A 19,788-nucleotide genomic window follows, 5' to 3' on the forward strand; every position below is an offset into this window, starting at 1 on the left:
AAATGTACAAGTTTAACTTCTGAGGCAAGAAATAGGCCTAATACTTCCTCTTACTAATAATGAGAAGTTGAATTCATAAGCAATAAACACAGCCATGTTTATTCAATACACACAGGAGGTTTGCTTCTACAGCTTTACCAGTAGCTTATTTTAGTGTCTAATGTTAAGAAATATCAGCTACATGGGCATAAATTTCATCTCACAGTAGGGGGGGACAATAAACATAAAATTTCTCAAGAGCAATTTTTGAAGGGTACACAAATAATACAGCCAAAATTGTATATTTTATAAGATACACGTAAACAGATGGAAGTTGCAGCCCTCTAAGGCTATCGCTATTGGGTTTACCCCTTCCATGTGCCTGCGTGGCACTAAGAATTTTAGTCTATGCCCACCCACAGCATGGGCCTCTTCTACATCTGCACCTTGTATATATACAATGGTGAGACCCAGCCATCGGCTCCCAAATGCCTTTTCTTCAGCACTGAGAACCAAGGTCCAGTGAGGCCTTCAACTTAGAGGGCTGCGCCTATACTCATAGAATCCGGGTTACAGTACGTAACCCCCGTTCTATTTCGTATAGGCTTCGCCCTTTAAGGCTATCGCTATTGGGTAAGAAGCGAAGCAGGATGAGTCAATGCCTCACTGGCCTATACTGTACCAAGAAGCACAACTCACCTGCCCAGAGCCATAATGAGCCACCCAGTCGCCCGCTCGGTGCAAGGCACGCCGACACCAATGCATGGGAGGCCGAGGGCAGACCCATGCGTAAATCTGGAAACTGGGTGGGGGGCCCCGTAGCTGTACAGACACAGACGGGGTCATGACAGCAACCGCATCAGATGCGCACAAGGCAGGGCCACGTAAGCAGACATTGCGAACGGTGCCATGCGGCCGTGCGCGCCACATAATAGGACAGCGCTCGCACTGGGCAAAGGAGTTGGGACGTGGCGTCCTCCACCGACCCATGGGAGGGAGGAAAAGAATCAGAGAGGGTGCTGCCCCACAACCAAAAGGAGTTCGTAATGCTTTTAGGCATGAACGCTGGGTTAGGGCGCAGAACAGCCGAGCTGGCGTCGCCCTGAATCTTGAGACACGACGGAGCCACAGAGAGGGCAGCCAGATCGCTGACCCTCTTGGCCGATGTCAGAGCCAGGAGCAAGGCAACCTTAGCCAAAAGGAATCTCAGGTCTGCTGTCTCCAAAGGCTCAAACGGGGCTTGGGTTAAGGCACGTAAACAGCCTCAAATCCCACTGCGGGGCAACAGGCCGCGTCACCGGCCTGCGCTTCCGCACCCCCCTAAGGAAACGCTTCACCAGGGGGTGGGAGAACACAGTCCTGTCCCCAAAGCCCTCCTGACAGGATGAAATGGCAGCAGTGTAGGTTCTAACTTTACTGAACGCCAGCCCACCCGTCCATGAGCAACTGGAGGAATGAAAGCACCGCCGGCAGCGGACAGGCCCCCCCTCGACATGATGTCCGCCCCTCTGTTCAGCACGCCAGGGATGTATTCTGCTCTGATGGAGAGCAGGTGAGTGTGCGCCCACAGGAGCAGCCGTCTGGTCAGACCCAACAGCTGCGCCGAGCGCACCCCGCTTTGGCGCTTTATGTAGGCAGCCTGTAGTCGGTGCGGACCACTACGTGCTCTCGCCCCGTTCTGGCCAGCTTGCTGGAAGACATCGTTCTTCTTGTTTTCCGGCTGGAAAGTCTTTTCCTCTTTAGACAAATCTTCTGCTCTTTAGACAGCTCAGTGCTGAAGAAAAATGGGAGCCGAATGGCTGGGTCTCACCGTTGTTTATATACAAGGTGCGGAGGTAGGAGAGGCACACGCTGTGTTTGGGCGTACACTAAAATTCTCAGTGCCGCGCAGGCGCGGAAGGGGTAAACCCTATAGCTTAGAGGGCGAAGCCTATGCAAAATAGAACTGGTTTTCGCTGACCGGACTGCTGTGAAGGAGAGCAGGCAGTGGACTAAACCACTGTGAGACAAGAGAGGGGGGACTCAAAATGTTTCTAAACTTAAAGCGCACTTTAATTGCCCTGTTTGTGTTGGTATTGTTTTACTATTTACACAATTATTCTATGTATATATCATTATATTATTTAATTGGTTTTTAAGTGGGGGACACCCCTCAGATAGGAGGGGACATGTCCCCCCGCCCCCCCCGGGATTTCCGCCTATGATCAGCTAACCTTAAGTCAATAGTCTACTGCTCTGTGATGCACAATAGTGAGTCAGTTTGTTGACTTTATGACTCTTCTCCAGTGCTTGTGGCTGCAGTGAGTTTAAGTTACACAGTTTATCTACATCTACAAGAGCAATCACATTTACTTAAAATATTTTACTTGACACAAGGACAAATACACTATAAGGCCTATTGTATGTGGACACCCCTGTGCTTCCAACTTTGTGTCAACACATAATGTTTGTCTCTTTCCTGTTTCAACATGACAAGACCCCTGTGCAGAAAGTCATCTCAGTAAAGAAATAGTTTTTGCCTAGTTTGAAGAACTTGACTGGCCTGCAGAAAGCCCTAACCTCAACCTCAGCCAATACCTTTGGAGTGTTTTTTCTACTTTGGGAGGGACTGGATCACCGGCTGTGAGTAGACCTTATCACCCAACATCAGTGTTGGATAGAGCCTGACAGATATGGGATTTTTAAGACGATATTCTTCTTCTTCTTTCAGAAACACATAACATGAACAAACATTATCCCTAATAATTGTTACGTGTAGTTATGAGACCTCATCAAAATAACATGACATAATGCAGTTTAAAAATAAACTTTTTTATTGGTATAAATTGTTGTATGTCATAAAAACTTTGAACAATTCTGATCATGTCAGCTAATTGCTGTGTTTTGTGGTGGATATGTGGTATTCTAAACAGTAGGTGCGTTCGACTATATGCAGCCCTTTGGAGCACTGACTTAATGTGATGCACGCTGGTTGAAATTGTGTGCGAATTTCGCCAGCGCTACAAAACTTCACCATGTCACATGACCTCGTGGGAGTGAGGCGACTGCAATCACTGAGTCTGGCAGCCGCAGTAGTTTTTCTCCTGACTGCACAAAAGTTGGAACCACCTTTTGCATGGTCTTGTGGCATTTGTCTTAGCAAACGACGCGAGATCAGTCGTTGTTCTAAGCTCACAGTTAGCTCACGTAGGTAGAATGTGTCCGGCTTGACCCTGCAGTCGCCTGCTGCTCACATTTGACCGTCAAGTATGTTAAAGTCAGCCGCAGTCATCTCGATTGCACCTAGTGTGTTACCCATAGAGGAGTTGCAGAGTGCCTTCTGATGGACAAACTATGCAATCACAACACTCATAACATGATTACAGAATCCGTCTCTTCGTTTCTCTTTTAATTGTCATTTATCGGCTGTTATAAACATAGATACCAATTTATCTGCTGTCCACCGATAAAATCTGCACACCGATTTCTCAGTCAGGCTCAAGTGTTGGATCTCACTAATACTCTTTTTGTTGAATAGGAGCAAATCCATGCAGTGGAAGCAGTTACATCAGCAGATTACCGCTCAACAGTGTTTTTTACCCCTACAACATGTGGAACTTCAGACTGCATGGTTTCAATATTCACATGCGAAAATGAAACCACAAAAATGAGGAAGTCTGTCTTGTCTGCCTGTCGAATCGAGGAGCATTTAATAACAGGAATTAGTCGGATCCATGAAGAGATAAAGGACATGTTCAGCTCTGGTTTTATCTTAGCTTGAGGTTGGTATGTTAGAACAATGATTAACTTTAGGCTGCACATACTGAGGTTAAAGAGCATTTCCAGGGCAGAGGATTCACTCAGTCTGACTGCTGCCTGCAGAGAGGAGGCTCATCTGCAAACCGTGAGTTATATCTTTCAGTACACAAAATAGGTAATGTTCAATGTAAACCAAAAGCAACTGATTGTTGGACTGTAAAAAAAATAACTGGACTGTTACTGTTATGTGTGTAAATGTGACTGTAGACTGTAATGTATGTAGGTAACAATGAAAATGTTTTAAAGGTAAAAGCAGCTATTTAAGCCATAGAACTGATTGACCTTTCAGGTAAGCTTGCAGACCAAACACCTTTTTAAAGTAAAACTAAATGACTGACCCATCTACCAATGTGTCCCTGAGCAAGACACTTAACCCCTACTTTCACGTTGGCATGCGACCTCTGACATGTATAGCAATTGTAAGTTGCTTTGGATAAAAAGCATCAGCTAAATGAATAAATTTAAACTGAGGTTTTAAAGCAGAAGACTATTGTAGGCTATGTGTATGTGTACCGACCTTTTTTCTCTTTTTTTTACAGTACAGTGACAAATTTCAGCTAATGTTTAGAGTCAACAGAGTTTGTTGAAATAGATGCTTTATGACAAAATTTGAAATGGACATTTTAAAGTAATAGATGGCCAGCCACCTGACCATGTCAGGGAGGGGGGCAAGGGGAGAGAGGATGTGCAGCTTTGCAGCAAGCCCAGGCTGCTTGTTAGCCATTTGGCCAACACACAGCTGGTTCACACAATGTGGGGAAGTGAGAAACAGCAGCTTCTTCATAATCTCAAGAGAAGCTGTCTGTAAAGCGCAACACTTTGCAGTTTACAAGAAACACAATTCTCCTCAGTGTCACTGTCGCCTGCCGTGCGCAACCTGTTGGCACACACTTGATGCCGTACATCACACATGTACAGCGCACAACACAACCTGTCACTCACCTCTGGATGCAGGAAGAGGAACTGCGTCAGTGATGCCGTGGTCACGCACGAGCCCCCGGCTGGGCTCTGGCGTGCGCGGCGTGTGTAATGTGTGGAGCTGCGATAGGATAACACTACATGCAGAGTGGTGTGTAGTGCTATCCTGTCTGCATGAAGCGTAAAGACCGCTTCAAGGGCTCATATGACACAGCCTGGCTTCTGTGAACCAAGGGGGAACCCCTGGACGTTTTATTTGTGACCTTTCTTTCACACATGTATGTTTCTTATACAATATGCTGTAAAATGTGTGTATAATGTATAATGTACAAATGTGTATGTAATTAACAACTACAATCACAGGTTACATTCTTGAAAATGTGTGTTGAAACCTGGAACACAACTTTTCCTGATATATGCTCTGTTAACAGCAGGTTCAGGTTATGCTGTGAATAATCATTGGTGAATTTCAGCAGAAAACTTGCTGGTACTTGATTGTAACAGTTTTGCTTAAACTGAAAAATGCATGATGGTCATGCTGACAAATGCCTGTTTTTCTTAGGTCTCGAAATGTTTTTCACTGGAGAGAGACAAAATTAATATTAGCACACGTTAATGTGGTAAACATCATAATAATAATAATAATAATAATCCTTATTTGTAGAGCACTTTTCAAAAACAAGTTACAAAGTGCTTTAACAAGTGTAAAGAATAATACAAAAAGATAAGAGCATGAAAATTTATATAAAATTAGTAAAATACAATAAAATAAAAGGGATAAAATAAAGTCAAATAAGATCGGGAAAAGCTCTCCTATAAAAGTATGTTTTAAGAAGGGACTTAAAAGAGTTCACCGACTCAGCCGACCTGATTTCCTCGGGCAGGCTGTTCCAGAGCCTCGGGGCCCTGACAGAAAACGCTCTGTCCCCTTTAGTTTTCAGTCGAGACTCTGGAACAGACAACAGACCTCTGCCCGAGGATCTCAAGGTACGTGCTGGTGCGTATGGGACTAAAAGTTCAGAAATATAACAAGGCGAGAGGCCATGAAGAGCTTTAAAAGTGATCAATAGAATTTTAAAGTCAATTCTAAAACATACTGGGAGCCAGTGTAATGAAGCTAAAATAGGAGTAATGTGGTCATATTTCTTTGTTCTGGTTAAAAGCCTGGCAGCTGAGTTCTGGACAGTCTGGAGTCGATCAATAGATTTTTGGGTTAAACAGGTGAAAAGGCTGTTGCAATAATCCAGGCGTGATGAGATGAAGGTGTGTAAAATGGTCTCGGTGTCCTTAAAAGTTAACATAGATTGAATTTTAGCTATATTTCTAAGTTGATAAAAACATGATTGAACAAGCTTTGTGGTGTGCTGCTCGAAATTTAAATTACTATCAAACCAAACACCAAGGTTCTTTGCCACAGGCTTAATGTGATTTACTAGGGAACCAGCAGATGGCAGTATTTGATTTGCCATCTGCTGAGACCCGATGACCAGGATTTCTGTTTTGTCTGAGTTCAGCTGGAGGAAATTATTTGACATCCATTTCTTAACTTCACAAAGGCAGTTGTTAAGTGAACTCAGCATTCCAGGGTCTGTGGATCTGACGGGCAAGTATATTTGTGTGTCATCAGCATAAATATGAAAAGAAATGCCATGTTTATGGATAATATGTCCAAGGGAAAGCAGATACAAGGAAAACAAAATGGGTCCTAAGACCGACCCCTGAGGCACACCATATTTAACTGGACAGAACAAAGAGACAGTTGTTTACAGACACGCAAAACTTCCTATTTGACAGGTAGGATGAAAACCATTCTAGAGCAGTACCAGAGATCCCCACCCAGTGCCTCAGTCTGTCTAACATGATGTTGTGATCAATGGTGTCAAAAGCAGCGCTAAGGTCCAGGAGTACCAGGACTGAGCACATACCTTCATCAGCAGACATTAAAAGGTCATTGGTGACTTTAAGCAGGGCAGTCTCAGTGCTGTGGTACTTCCTAAAACCAGACTGAAACTTTTCAAATAATTTGTTATTTTCCAGCACAGTGAGCAGCTGTTTGGACACAATTCTTTCTAGAATCTTTGCAATAAAAGGCAGTTTTGAAATTGGTCTAAAATTATGTGGGAGGGAGGGATCTAAACCAGGTTTCTTTAAAAGTGGGTTCACGCAAGCCGTTTTAAAATAATCAGGGACACAACCAGTAGATAGGGAGCTGTTGAAAACAGAGATCAAATGGGGCCCAACAGAATCTATTACTTTCAGTAAAAATTTTGTAGGTATTATATCAAGTGGGCCGGAGGACACTCTCATTTGTGATACTGTTTTTAAAAGCTCAGACAAGTCGATGGGATAAAACTGGTTAAAACTCTCTTGTTGCTGGTGAGGAACCTCTGAGTAAGAGGCCACGGGGGTAATAGAGGCTCTGATTGACACCACCTTATTGGTAAAACAATTCACAGTCATCATTACTTCCAGCTGAGGCACAAGGAGGGGTTGGGTTTACCAGCTGATCCACAGTCTTAAACAGAAACCTGGGATTGTGTTTATGTGTAGTAATGAGTTCAGAAAAATACTGTGTTCTCGCATCCTTAACCATTTTATTGTAGTTAATTAATAAATCCTTCAGACTGAGGTAATGGACTTGGAGACTGGATTTTTTCCATCTGCGCTCTGCTTTCCTGCATTCCCTTTTGAGGCTGCGAATGCTGTCATTTATCCAGGATTGCTTACTAGCTTTAGACGTAGGCCTAACCTTTAGAGGAGCAGTAATATTTAGTGACGACAAGCAGATATGATTGAAGTGATCGACCAGATTGTTGGTGTTGGAATCAGACAGGTGTTGGCTTTGGCTCTGAAAGAATACGCAAAACTTTGAAACACTTTGTTCATTAAAGATGCGACAACACACGGAGCTTGGTGAGGCGGCATGAGTAACAGGCGAATCGCAGCTAAAAACAATACATCTGTGGTCAGATATGGTCATGTCCACTAATTCCACAGAGGAAATGCTGACACCCAGGGTAAAAACCAAGTCCAGTGTATGACCACGGTTATGTGTTTGCCCTTTGACATGTTGTTTGAAGTTAAAAGAAGTGGCCATATTTAAAAAGTCAGTTGCATTAACATTGTTGGGGTCATCAACATGAATATTAAAATCGCCACAAAGAACAATTCTGTCATAATTTAAAACCAGAGTAGATAAAAATTCAGGAAGTTCTGATAAAAATCCTCTAGGCGGTTTTGGGTGGGCTATAAATTATAACAAATATGATAGGTTGCAGCCCTCCAACTTTAAGAGTGAGAACTTCAAAGGAGTTAAATTCATCACAGCGTACTTGATGACATTTAAAATTTTTCCTATACACGCTCACTAGCCCACCACCACGACCACTGACCCTCGGTTGGCTAAAGCAATCATATTGAGGCGGACACAGTTCAGCTAGCTGGCTATAGTCATTCATTTGCAACCAGGATTCAGTTAAAAACATAAAATCTAGATTTGCAGACAAGATAAAATTATTTAAGATAAAAGTCTTACTTGAAAGTGATCTCACATTGAAGAGAGCCATTTTAAATGAGTTTGTTCTGGGTGCTGGAGTTGGTGCAGTTGTCCTAATCCTTAAGAGATTACTAATATTTCTGTGTTGGATGTGCACATTTCGGTTTACTGGTCTATGCGTGATGATGACAGGAATAGAAGTCTGTGGAACAGCGCTGGGAGCAGACGGCTTTACATGCCAGCAGGTGGAGTCAGTTGTTTGTTTGTTTGCCTGTAGGCTCTAGATAAAACATATATCCTGAGCTCTTCTGATAAGCAGACACGGTCACAGGAGTCTTCAAGAGTGACTGATAATAGAACAGCAGAATGCCATATTAAAATTCACTTGACATTTGAAGCCTTTACGTTTAATCATGAGAGGTTGGGAGACAGACAGAGAAATAAATAGATTTAATGGATTTATGTAGTAAGAAGAAATCGATTCTTTAAGGGGAAGGTATCTTTGTAATAGAAAAAATTGTACTTCATCTCTCTGCAGGCAAGCAGCCACTCAGTCCCACAGTAATGGACCTGCTTATCGGCTCAACTCCGAGAGAAACTTTAAGGCGAGTTTCAGCCTTGCTGGGCTGCAGCCCGACCTCTGCAGAAGTGGCTGCGTACCTCGACAAACATGACACACTGAGACATCTCAGAGAGAAGTTCCTGGTGCCCAAAATTGCTGATTTGCCTCCTTGTGAGTCAAAAATAGTGCATATACTTGCTGATATTATTTGGATATGTAGTAGCTCAGTAACTTAATTGTATGAAAATGATTTGCAGTATTTGCTCTTTGATGTCTCTGTAGCTGATCTCTCGCTGGTCGATGGCACCAAAGAATGCATCTACCTTGTGGGAAACTCGTTGGGGCTTCAGCCCAAAATGGCGAGGAAGTACCTGGAAGAGGAACTGGAGAAGTGGGCCAAAACGTATGTTCACTCTTATATTCTACATTTCCCAAAAGGATTCCAAAAAGACATAAATAGTATAGTTACAGTTCATAAAATAAACTTTTTTACAGGGGTGTCCATGGTCACACAGAGGGCTCTAGACCTTGGGCGTGGGCTGAAAACAACATAGAGGAACTAATGGCTAATGTTGTTGGTAAGAAACACATAGCATGTTATAAATGTTTTATCTGCTATGGTTTTACTGAGTCTAATTGCTTTTCCTCTCAGCCTACAGAGCTCTGATGGTTCAAACCACGAAGCTACCGAGCCCTGGCTTCTCATAGGCTGTTCTAATTGAGAAGATCACGTTATTAAGAGTTTTTCCTGTTGGCTAACTTTACTATTAATGCCCCTAATAGGGAAAGGCATGCAGCCAACGTTCCTACAGATACAAATAGGAGCTGGCTCTGGCCTGTATATGACTTGGGGATCTTTATTACACCAGGATTGTCTCCTGAGATCTAAATGTCCTTTTCAAGATTGTCCTGGAAGCACCATCACACACAGACGTAACACTAAGAAAATAGTAATTGAGGAGAAAGGAGAATGAAATAAAATATGAAAAGACCAAACTCTGATGTAAATGACACATAAGACAAAAAGAGGAATATTTATTTTCAAAATAAATACATAAATAATAAAACTATTTGGAAGCTGTCTGCCCTGCTGTAGCCAGTGATTCTAATATTTTATTCATTAACCATGAACCATTTTATACTTTTGAAAACTTTTGAATGTAACTGCCAATCAAACAGAGCTGCATACACAGCAGTTGAATTCTTAAATTCCCAGGTTTGTTCATGGCTGTTCTTCAGCCGTGTTATTCTGTAGTGTTTGTAAGGTTCCATACACCTATTTTGCCACGTTTTCATACTTTTTCTGTGAAGCTGCTTGTTCAGGTCACTGCACTTTTTGTAGGGTCTAAAGTACACCTGAAGGACTTTAAACAAATCTGCAGTTACATACACACGGTCTGTGTAGGTTGGTGGGCTGCAGTGTGCATTCTTGAATTTCTTTAAGTAATTTGTTTAGAAATTTTTTACACAGGTTAGTTATTGTGTGTAAGTTCACTTTTAATAGATATCTCACTATTTGGTTCATGCTCAGTCATGATATCCAGATTATCATCTCAGAGTTCATGCGCTCTGGTAGGATTCCTTAGGACTGAAACTAACATTTTATTTTTCATTATAAACTAGTCCTTTGATTGTTTTTATAATGAAATTATTAATTATATAGTCTACTAATGTCAGACAATAGTAAAACATGTCCATCGCAACTTTCCATAGGCCAAGGTGACATCTTCCAATAACTTGTTTTGTCAGAAAACACATTTCACACCTCAAATTTTGAGAAGCTGAAAACAGTGTTTAGCATTATTTTCATTATGCATGGCAGTTAGCTATGTTATGTATTGTGTCATGCACATAGTAAGTGCCCAGCCCACATGAACATACTGTTGATACCATGAGACATAACTTCTTCAGCAAAACATTACATTGCATACGTAGAACCAATAAAATGAAAAAATACTAAAACTATAAACTCATCACCCTTAAAAAGGTCCAGTGTGTAATACTTCTGAGGCTCTATTGACAGAAGTGGTGTATAAAGGCCTTACATAATGAACCATTATGTTTTTATTACCTTAGAATGAGACATTAGGTGTGTTTGACTTTATGCGGCGCTGCGCAGCGCTGACTTAACATGATGCATGCTGGACTTAAAATAAGGCATGCTGGTTAGAAATTGTGTCCGACTTTCGCTGGCGCTGCAAAACGGCACCACGTCACATGACATTAAAACCTCGCGGGAGCAAAGTGATTGCTGGCGCCGAGTCCGGCGGCTGCAGTTGCATTTCTCCAGCTGCACAAAGTTGGAACCACACTTTTGCCTAGTCTGGCGGCATTTTCCTTGCAGTTGCCGCGAGATCAGTCATTGATCTCAGCTCACAGTAAGCTAATGCAGGTAGAATCCAACTTTACAGCGCCGTTTTTATACCCCACCCCTGCAGTCACCAGCTCACGTTAGACTATGAAGTCGGCGAAAGTCAGCCGCCGTCATCTCGAATGCACCTATTTATATCTACATAACCGCGGGCACCCCCTGCTCTGGAGGTCGCTGTATTTTGTCGTCATGTTTTTACCGTTGCCGTCAACGAACAAACAGCGCTACAGAGCATAGACATCACGGCGTTCTTCTTCTGCTTGTGTAATTCCAGTAGAGTAGACGCCCATCACTTCATTGAATACACATTGATTACGTACAAAGAAGAAGAAGAGGGACTAATACAGTCTCCGAGTAGTCTTCTGGTTTATTAGAAGTAAGAAGAGTAGTGAAATTTGGACAAATGAAGGAGCACACACATGTTATTTAGCACGAGAGCCGACAGCCAGACGGATTCGGGACAGACAGCTGCAGAAATCACGGATTTTGTGGATTTTCCCAGATGGAAGGCTATAAAGTTAATGTGGGACAGATGTTTTCAAAGCGGTGCTGAAGTTGTCTGTTTTCTGCTGGACAGGTAATTAACTTTGTTTGTCAGACTTTATCGATGCAAATGAAAACTGTTGTTTGATAGCTTTAGCTAGAAGCTGTCCATAATCACAGAGAGCCGTGACATGTCAGTGGTGTAAAATATGGATTAATTTCATGGCGCCTACTTATTCTCCAGCCTGTGGTTTAGCTTTGCTGGTTACTTAGCGAGACAATCAGCTGATCAGTAACGTTAATTGGCAATAAAACTGTAACGTTAGCATAGAGCATGGAAGCATCAGACAGCTAAACTTTTACTGACTGGTAGAAAAACATTTATTGTTAGTTGGATTGGTTTATTCTCCAGCACTGTGCTTTGGCTTGTGGTGTTATGTTAGTCGGATTAATTTCATTTAGTTACTCTCTCTCCAGCGCTGTTCAGCTGATCGCTAATTGGCAATAAAATAGCAGCTTCCAGCATCGAAGCTCAGATCAGCCAGCTAAACTTTGAAAAAATATGTAGTTGGATTGTAATTTCATGTAGTTATTGTCATGTAGTTATTGCGCTCTGTTATGGCTTTGACATAAATGTGCCCTTTCCTTCCTGAGACAAAAAGCTGATGAATATTATTGGTAATGAAACAGTAACAGCAGGGAAGCCCAGATCAGCAGCTAAACTTCACATTTTACTGCCCTGGTGGAAAACATGTATTTCTTTTTACTGCTAATGGTGATATATAACAAGACCATGTGCCTATCAAGTGACCAATAATAAATACTTTTTACTTATTAAAAAATGTTATTGGATATTGCGTCCCACTGTGCACATAAATATGTAATTTGTACTTTCACATGCTAAATGCCCATTAAAACATTGCACTGTTTTACCACAAGCTGAAATTATGGCTGTCAGTACTAAAAAATTCAAAAGACATTTTGGTAATATTTGCAGATTGCTTATCTAATTAAGCAAAGCGAGAGGAGCCTTGATTCTCACCAGCCAATGCCTTTGTAAACTTTATGTTTATGTGGTTTATAATGGATTGTGGTGCAGAAACAGTGAGGCTTACATTGTCCTGGTAGCTGGCAGTGGTCATACTTGATGCACTAGATGTGATAGTGTTTGAGAATTTCTTCATTTGCTTTGTTATGTTAGTCCAGATGAGCCAACCCTCCTGTAAAATAATGTATTCCAAGAGTAAGAGATATCATGTAGTACTTAATTTCTTCATGTGGCTGTTGTTTATTAATGAAAAAGTAACAATAATATTAAAGAAAAACATTTTGGTTTTACATAATTTATATAATTTCTTAACACATCTATCTAAAGAAACCTAATTTCTTGAATGGCAATCTCTTTTATCTCATAGATGACATCTTTGTCCTGTCTCAGGCACCCTAGCTATACTGCTCGCTTGGGTAGGGGAGGGGGGGTGCAATTCGCAACCCTCACCACTAGATGTCACTAGAACTTACACACTGAACCTTTAAAGTATCATATCGTTAGCAATAAAACCTGAAATGGACTATCACCTAAATCACATAACAAAACATGCCTTTTCGCCTCCTTATACCTGCTTTTTAAAATGGAACTAAGAATAATTTTTTTCTCTCCTTCACTTAAAGTATCTGTTTTTTCTGAGAAAATATGTTCATAACAGGCCCCCACTAGACATAAATAATTTGTGCTAAGCACTATGAATATTACAAAATAAAGTTTTCACCTTACTAATCCAGTGAATACTGTGTTTAAGATTAATTAGACTGATGATGTCAGATGCCTGAACTGTCCTTTATTGGAGTATCTCAACTGCATCGTCCGATTTTTAGTAAATACTGCATTGTTGTTAGAAATTTTAAATAAAGCTCAAGTCCTTGAGCAAGTCACTGAAAGGTTGATGACTGAAATGAGAAGATGACTCGTGTTGCTTTGTTCCATTTCTTACAGGAGCTAAAAATGAGGAGGTGGCACTGATGAATGGCCTGACAGTTAATTTACACCTTCTACTGGTGAGATAGTCATTTTCTGTTGGAGTACATTTGGTGCATGCCAAAACACAAGCTCTCTATATGCAAACGATGATCACACCCAAGAAATAGGAAAATGATAGTTGTGATGTTCCAATGTGTTGAAAAGCACCTGTGAACTTTGTCTGTGAAGGTTCATCCAGGTCATAGTTATCCAATTCTTGTTTTAATTTTAACCTTCCTTGGTTACCTGTAACAATAATTGGAAACTATGTCATGGGCAATATCAATGAATTTCATGTCATTATTCTACAGCTTTCCTTCTACAATCCCACAGCAGCTCGGCACAAAATCCTTCTAGAGGACAAGGCGTTTCCTTCAGACCATGTGAGTAAATTTACAACTGTTGGCTTGTTCTGTATGGGTCTAGGTTCCCCATATCAACACTAAAACACCAGTTTTTCGTATAAAATCCTTCCTTTGCTGCTGGTATTCTTCTGTGTTTATGTACTTAAACTAAACCACAAATAATAAATCAGGCCTGGACCAGAAGCAAATAAAATCAAGCATTAAACTTAAAGACTCCAGCACAAAAGCATTAAATGATTACCACAAAGAAACTGTTGAATATTGTCTTTTCTTATGCTGAGAGTTTCTCCCCTTGTCTCTCCTGTCCTCAGTACGCTGTAGAGTCTCAGATCCGACTGCGAGGATTCGACCCTCAGATGAGCATGCTGTTGTTGTCACCCAGACTGGTACTGGAGCCACACAGCTTATATTCACTGCAATCTGTCATCCAGATCTGACTTCTTAATGTTTCATGCCTGCTCCTGTCCAGTAAACAAAATCTGAACAAACTGGAAACAATCTGATCAATGACTCTGCTGGCTGTTCAGGGAGAAGAGACTCTAAGAACAGAGGACATCCTGGAGGTGATTGAGAAGGAGGGCGACTCCATTGCTGTGGTGATGTTCAGCGGAGTTCAGTATTACACAGGCCAGCTGTTCAACATGGCCGCCATCACTGAGGCTGGCCAGAGGAAGGTAACATCAGCACATGCAGATGCCACAAGGGTAATCCGCTTGTGGCATCTGCATGTTGCTACTTTATGAGCAGAGAATCAATGGATTGCTCAAACTTGCATTACATACATAAGTTTCTGAGGTACATTATGTTACTTTATTTGATATACTTCAGCTACTTTACAGATTATTAATACAATTTTATATATATATATAAGTAGACATTTCAAGGAGCTGTATTGTTGGCCATGGTGTTTTCAAATTTCATATTTCTACTCTGACATGAAACTCTTGATCCTTAAATGTAGTGATATTGACCATAGTAAAGCAGATGATCACAGTAGAACTAATAATCCTTTCTTTTTTGTCCGACAGGGCTGCTATGTGGGTTTTGATTGTGCCCACGCTGCGGGAAACGCCGAGCTGAAGCTGCACGACTGGGGAGTCGACTTCGCCTGCTGGTGCTCCTACAAGGTCAGCTGACAGGACCTGCTTTCTGTACCCGAAATGAGTCTGCTGTCTCTATTGATAGTATTATCAAGGGTGAATTTCCCACATATGATTGAATATAACACAGTACATGTGATGACTGACTGTCTTCTCACAGTATATAAATTCAGGTGCTGGTGGTCTGGCCGGGGCATTTATCCATGAGAAACATAAAGACACCATCAAACCTGTGTGAGAGCTCCCACGCTGTTAACATACATGAACAAACTACTGTCTAAGGGTGTCTGTTGTGATTTAATCAGTGGTAGAAGAAGAATTAAGATAGTTTGCTTAAGTAAAAGCATTCAAAATGTTACTCAAGTAAAAGTAAACATAATCACAATGCAGCCAAATTGGCAGCAGTAGAGCTACTGTATTATTGTTTAGTCTTTAGTTTCAGTCACTAATATACTTTATTATTATTATTATTATTATTTTTTTTACAAAATGTGATGTTTAAAACTGCTTAATCAATAATTAATTAATTAATAATTTTCCTCTCCTGTCTCCTCCAGGCTGATGGGATGGTGGGGACACGACCTGAAGACTCGGTTCCAGATGAATAACGGTAAAAGGAGATCATTGTTTTTATAATTCCCAGTCTACCTATCATGTTTGTGTGACACCCAGACGCACCCTGCTGTGCAAACTTTATTTTAAAGAGGTGGTATTATGGTTTTTGGCTTTTTCCCTCTCCTTTAATGAGTTATATACCTTTTTTGTGCATGTACTAGGTTTGCAAAGTGAAAAAGCCCAAAGTCCACCTCAAAGGGAGTTCCCATCTCCCACAGAAAACTCTGCTCTGAACTGCCAGAAAACAGCTCGTTTGTAGTTCAGCCTTTACTTCCCTTTCTTGTGACGTCAAAATGAAAATACGTGTCATAATGCTCGCTGAGCGACTAGTCCGATATGCCCTCAAAAGCACCGGTCAACAGTGAGCTGCAGCACCCCTCTCCTCTCCCTTCCAAAAACTAGCTACCCTCCAGGCAGTCAGTGGACATGAAGTTGTTACTGTGATGTAGAGACAGACCTCAGTTAAAACTTTATGGATGAAAGATACATTTGTTACAGATTAATAATTCACCACTCTGAAACTCTTGCTCCAGTCCAAATTGCCAACCTGGTCGGCAACATGTAGCCTACAGCTGAATCGAAGCTGTTTACGGTCTTTTCGCTGGCCGCCTTTCTCTGCTTCTGATTGGCTAGTAGTCCTTAACTAGGAACTGTGCATGTGCAACTCCCAACAAAGATCATTTAGAAACAAAATGTATCACTCCATACTAAAACGAAGCCTTCAACACGGGGTGAAAAGAGGAGCTGCAGCAATGTGCAATATGACAAAAAATATGGTGTTTTTTGAAAATTAAACCATGTAAACCTGTTCTGGTACAACCCCTAAATAGGATGAATAGGATTTGAACCTGAAAATGAGCAAAATACCACCTCTTTAAGGTTGCTGTATGCTGCCATCTTGTGGTCTCATTCGATATTATACGGCTGTAGTACAGTACTGAACCCTAAACACTTCCCTCATCTATCCCCACATTGGTCTTTTCTTAGGTCAAACCTTTTATATTTACACAGATACTTTGTACTGTAAGTGGTTTTTATGTGTTCTCAGTTATGGAGCTGCAGCCTGGAGTCAGCGGCTTCCGACTGTCGAACCAGCCCATCCTTCTGGTCTGCCCCCTGCAGGCCAGTTTAGAGGTACTGCAGTGCACTGATTTAATGCTCAGATTGAACAATGAATGAACATCCCCATAATCAATCACTGAGATTCATCCTGTGTTACAAAAGAGAACAAGCAGTCAGTGAAAAAATGGTTTATTTATAAATTCCAATTCAATCTACTAAGGAATAACCTTTCAGTTTGGGTCAGCAACGATATGAGGCTTTTTGAGAAGTGATTCACATTTTCATTTTGCCAGGTGTTTAACATGACCAGTATGCAGGCATTGCGCAAGAAGTCCCTCCTGTTGACAGGTTACCTGGAGTACCTGATCCAGCATTATTACACTGAGGACCCCACCCAGCCCCACAAACCTCACGTCCGCATCATCACTCCCTCTGACCCTCAGCAGAGAGGCTGTCAGCTCTCTCTCTCCTTCTCTGTCCACATCCGAAAGGTTTTCCAGGAACTGGAGAAGAGGGGCGTCGCTGTGAGTACATCTTAGTAGATGCTTTAGAGGAGTTAAAAATCAGAATTGTCATAGCATAGCGGTGTCAAAACATTCAGAGGTAAGTTTCTCTTTTCGATCAACTTTAACTTTGTCATTTTGTGTCGTTAAGTGTGACATGAGAGAGCCCAGTGTGCTGCGGATCGCTCCGGTGCCGCTCTACAACTCCTTCAGCGACGTTCATCGCTTCATAGATACACTGGGATCAGCTCTCACTGCCAGCAGCCAATGAATGAAGAGTGGTTACTCTGAAAATATTATCTTCAGAGTTGGAGAAGAACACAGATGTTTCTTTTTTTATTCACAAGGGACAAATTATTCTGTATTAAATTATATATTATTACATGTAACTGTTTTGGCTGCATTTCAACCACTACATTTCAACATGAAGCAGTAAATGAAGTAGTAAATGAATTACTGGTTAAACAATTGTTATATGTAAAATCTTCAATTAAATATAGCCCAGTTTTCACCAAAACACCTAAATGTCTTTTGACCTGAAAGTCATCAGATCTAAACTTACCAGGAAACTCTCTCAAAAACATTTTCTCTACCCCTGTGACCCTCCTCTTCAGTCGACCGTTTGGGCGCGACACCCAGAGAGCTCGCAGCATGGGGTTTGCAAATGACTTGGTTTTGGGGGGGGGATCTGATGAAAACCCCTTCTCCTCCCCTTCCTCCCGCCTCACCCGGCCGTACATTACACACATGAGTTAGCCGACAGTCCTTCCCTCACCAATTAACACTTACTTTATTATAACGTTGACTTCTCCCTAATGTTCCTGCATGTGTTTATGCACTATTACCTTGACGGATGCCTATTCCACGATTAGACATAATTGGCATATCAATATGCAAAACCTAAATGGATTAACCTTCTTTAAAACTAATGAGCACTTGGGTGCCCAGCTGGGGAATGGACCAGAATTAGCATTTGTCATCTTTTGGGGGTGATGTGAGAATAAATAATTGAAGAGAGGATGGGTATTGTCTTTCCTTGGGCTACTGTACTGTTTAAAAAGAAAAAGGGAATATGCAGATTTACTGTCTTAATGATGACCGTAGGCTCGCTGATTTCACGCACGCAGCGTCTGAGCACAAAAATACAAAGAAACTGTGTGACTGCAGAGGAAAAGGGACAATTGTGATCAAAAAGGAACAACTAAAAGTAATTCTGAATTAGTTTGACGAGCAGTGTTACTTTTGAAAGAATGTTAAGATCAGAGTCAAGACTTCTGCTTAGACCCTCAACGTTATCTCAGTGTGTAAGAAAGGTATGGTGCAGTTTTCAAGACCAATTAAGGACGATTCTGCACCTAAACTTTCTAAATGAAGACAGAAGAATTCAGAAATATACTTGTATGTAATAATGTCTAATTAGAGCCTGGTATTATCATGTCATGTCACGTCTGCTGTGGAAATGAACAAAGCACCCCCCTTTCTACTGTACCCCACACAGTTTGGGTTCCCCCTTGTATAAATCAGATTATATTCTTCCACTTCTTGTTTGAGAGTTGGCCATTTTACCTGCAGGCAGCAAGGATGGGAGCACATGCTACAAACCTTTGGGGAACTGATTGGAAATCAATGAATTTGAATGTAAATGAATAGGATTTAATGTGTTTGTGTTGTTCTTTCATTGGCTTGTAGATAAAATATGCATACTGAACTAACCAGAAATAATATTTACCTGTTAAATTAGCATGTTTTAATCCCACATGTTCCGCTAAAGCTAACATACTTGGCCTCAGAGGTCCTGGGCCTGTTGACTGACATCAGTTTATTGTCCTGAACTGTTTTTCAGTACAAACATTGGCTTGTTTGTCATTCTTACAAATAAATGAGATGTCTGCTTTCAAATTTCACTGTGATACTCATCTTTTAAATCCTAAGTCTAAGGCTACTAATTCAGACCAATAAAAAAGTTTTCCTCAAAGCTTTTCCATTTCATTTAAAGCATTCAAAACCACAGACTTCAAATTTGTTTGTGACTCTAAAAAGAATGACAAACAAGCAAACGTTTGTACTGAGACAGTACAGGGCGATAAACTTGTGTCAATCAAGAAGCTAATGCTGATTTAGCTAACAGTTGAATATAATTTCTGGTTAGTTCAGTATGCATATGATGCGTTAAATCTACAAGCCAATGAAAAAACTACACACATTCAATCTTATTTGTTTATACACTCAAATTCATTGTTATCCAATTGCAGTTACCAAAATGTTTGTAGCACGTGCTCCCATCCTTGTTGCCTCCAGGTAAAAAGGCCAACTTACTGGCAAAATGTGTTAAAGTTGCAAAGCAACTTTACTGAAGTTCAGCTTGTCTTTGGTTTTCTGTCCCACAACCCCCAGCTTATATCTCCAGAACATTTGGAGGGGTTATCCCCCCTGCTTGACCAAACCACAGGATAGAATTTTTATGCTCCAAGTACTGGCCACAGGCAGGCTTCAAGCCCGAAACTCCAACACTGGTTACA

At 41.3% G+C, this 19,788-nt stretch overlaps 1 protein-coding gene across 2 annotated transcripts; it reads left to right on the top strand.

Moving 5' to 3' along the window:
- The first annotated feature begins 2,577 nt into the window (after positions 1-2,577).
- Positions 2,578-19,168, top strand: kynu (kynureninase). 2 transcript variants are annotated; one of them, XM_038722002.1, is made up of 14 exons: positions 2,578-2,601; positions 8,730-8,924; positions 9,036-9,156; positions 9,249-9,331; positions 13,601-13,662; positions 13,936-14,007; positions 14,301-14,375; positions 14,517-14,663; positions 15,018-15,116; positions 15,250-15,323; positions 15,647-15,699; positions 16,753-16,838; positions 17,060-17,290; positions 17,421-19,168. In XM_038722002.1, the coding sequence occupies exons 2-14, from the start codon at positions 8,756-8,758 to the stop codon at positions 17,538-17,540; spliced, it is 1,392 nt and encodes a 463-aa protein (XP_038577930.1). In that variant the 5' UTR covers positions 2,578-2,601; positions 8,730-8,755; the 3' UTR covers positions 17,541-19,168. The 2 variants fall into 2 exon arrangements, with proteins under 2 accessions (XP_038577930.1, XP_038577923.1); XM_038721995.1 differs by lacking the exon at positions 2,578-2,601 and adding an exon at positions 3,662-3,862.
- Positions 19,169-19,788: the final 620 nt, after the last annotated feature.

Source organism: Micropterus salmoides, unplaced genomic scaffold (genome assembly GCF_014851395.1).
Source record: "Micropterus salmoides isolate LMB-PRFRI ecotype aquatic unplaced genomic scaffold, ASM1485139v1 Ms_hic_scaffold_1, whole genome shotgun sequence".
NCBI lineage: Eukaryota > Metazoa > Chordata > Actinopteri > Centrarchiformes > Centrarchidae > Micropterus > Micropterus salmoides.

Bases quoted from the DNA above. Each gene is read 5' to 3' on its own strand.
- kynu (XM_038722002.1), top strand. From the start codon at position 8,756: ATGGACCTGCTTATCGGCTCAACTCCGAGAGAAACTTTAAGGCGAGTT. The intron at 8,925-9,035 runs GTGAGTCAAAAA...ATGTCTCTGTAG, and splicing joins AATTGCTGATTTGCCTCCTT to CTGATCTCTCGCTGGTCGAT. The intron at 14,008-14,300 runs GTGAGTAAATTT...TCCTGTCCTCAG, and splicing joins AGGCGTTTCCTTCAGACCAT to TACGCTGTAGAGTCTCAGAT.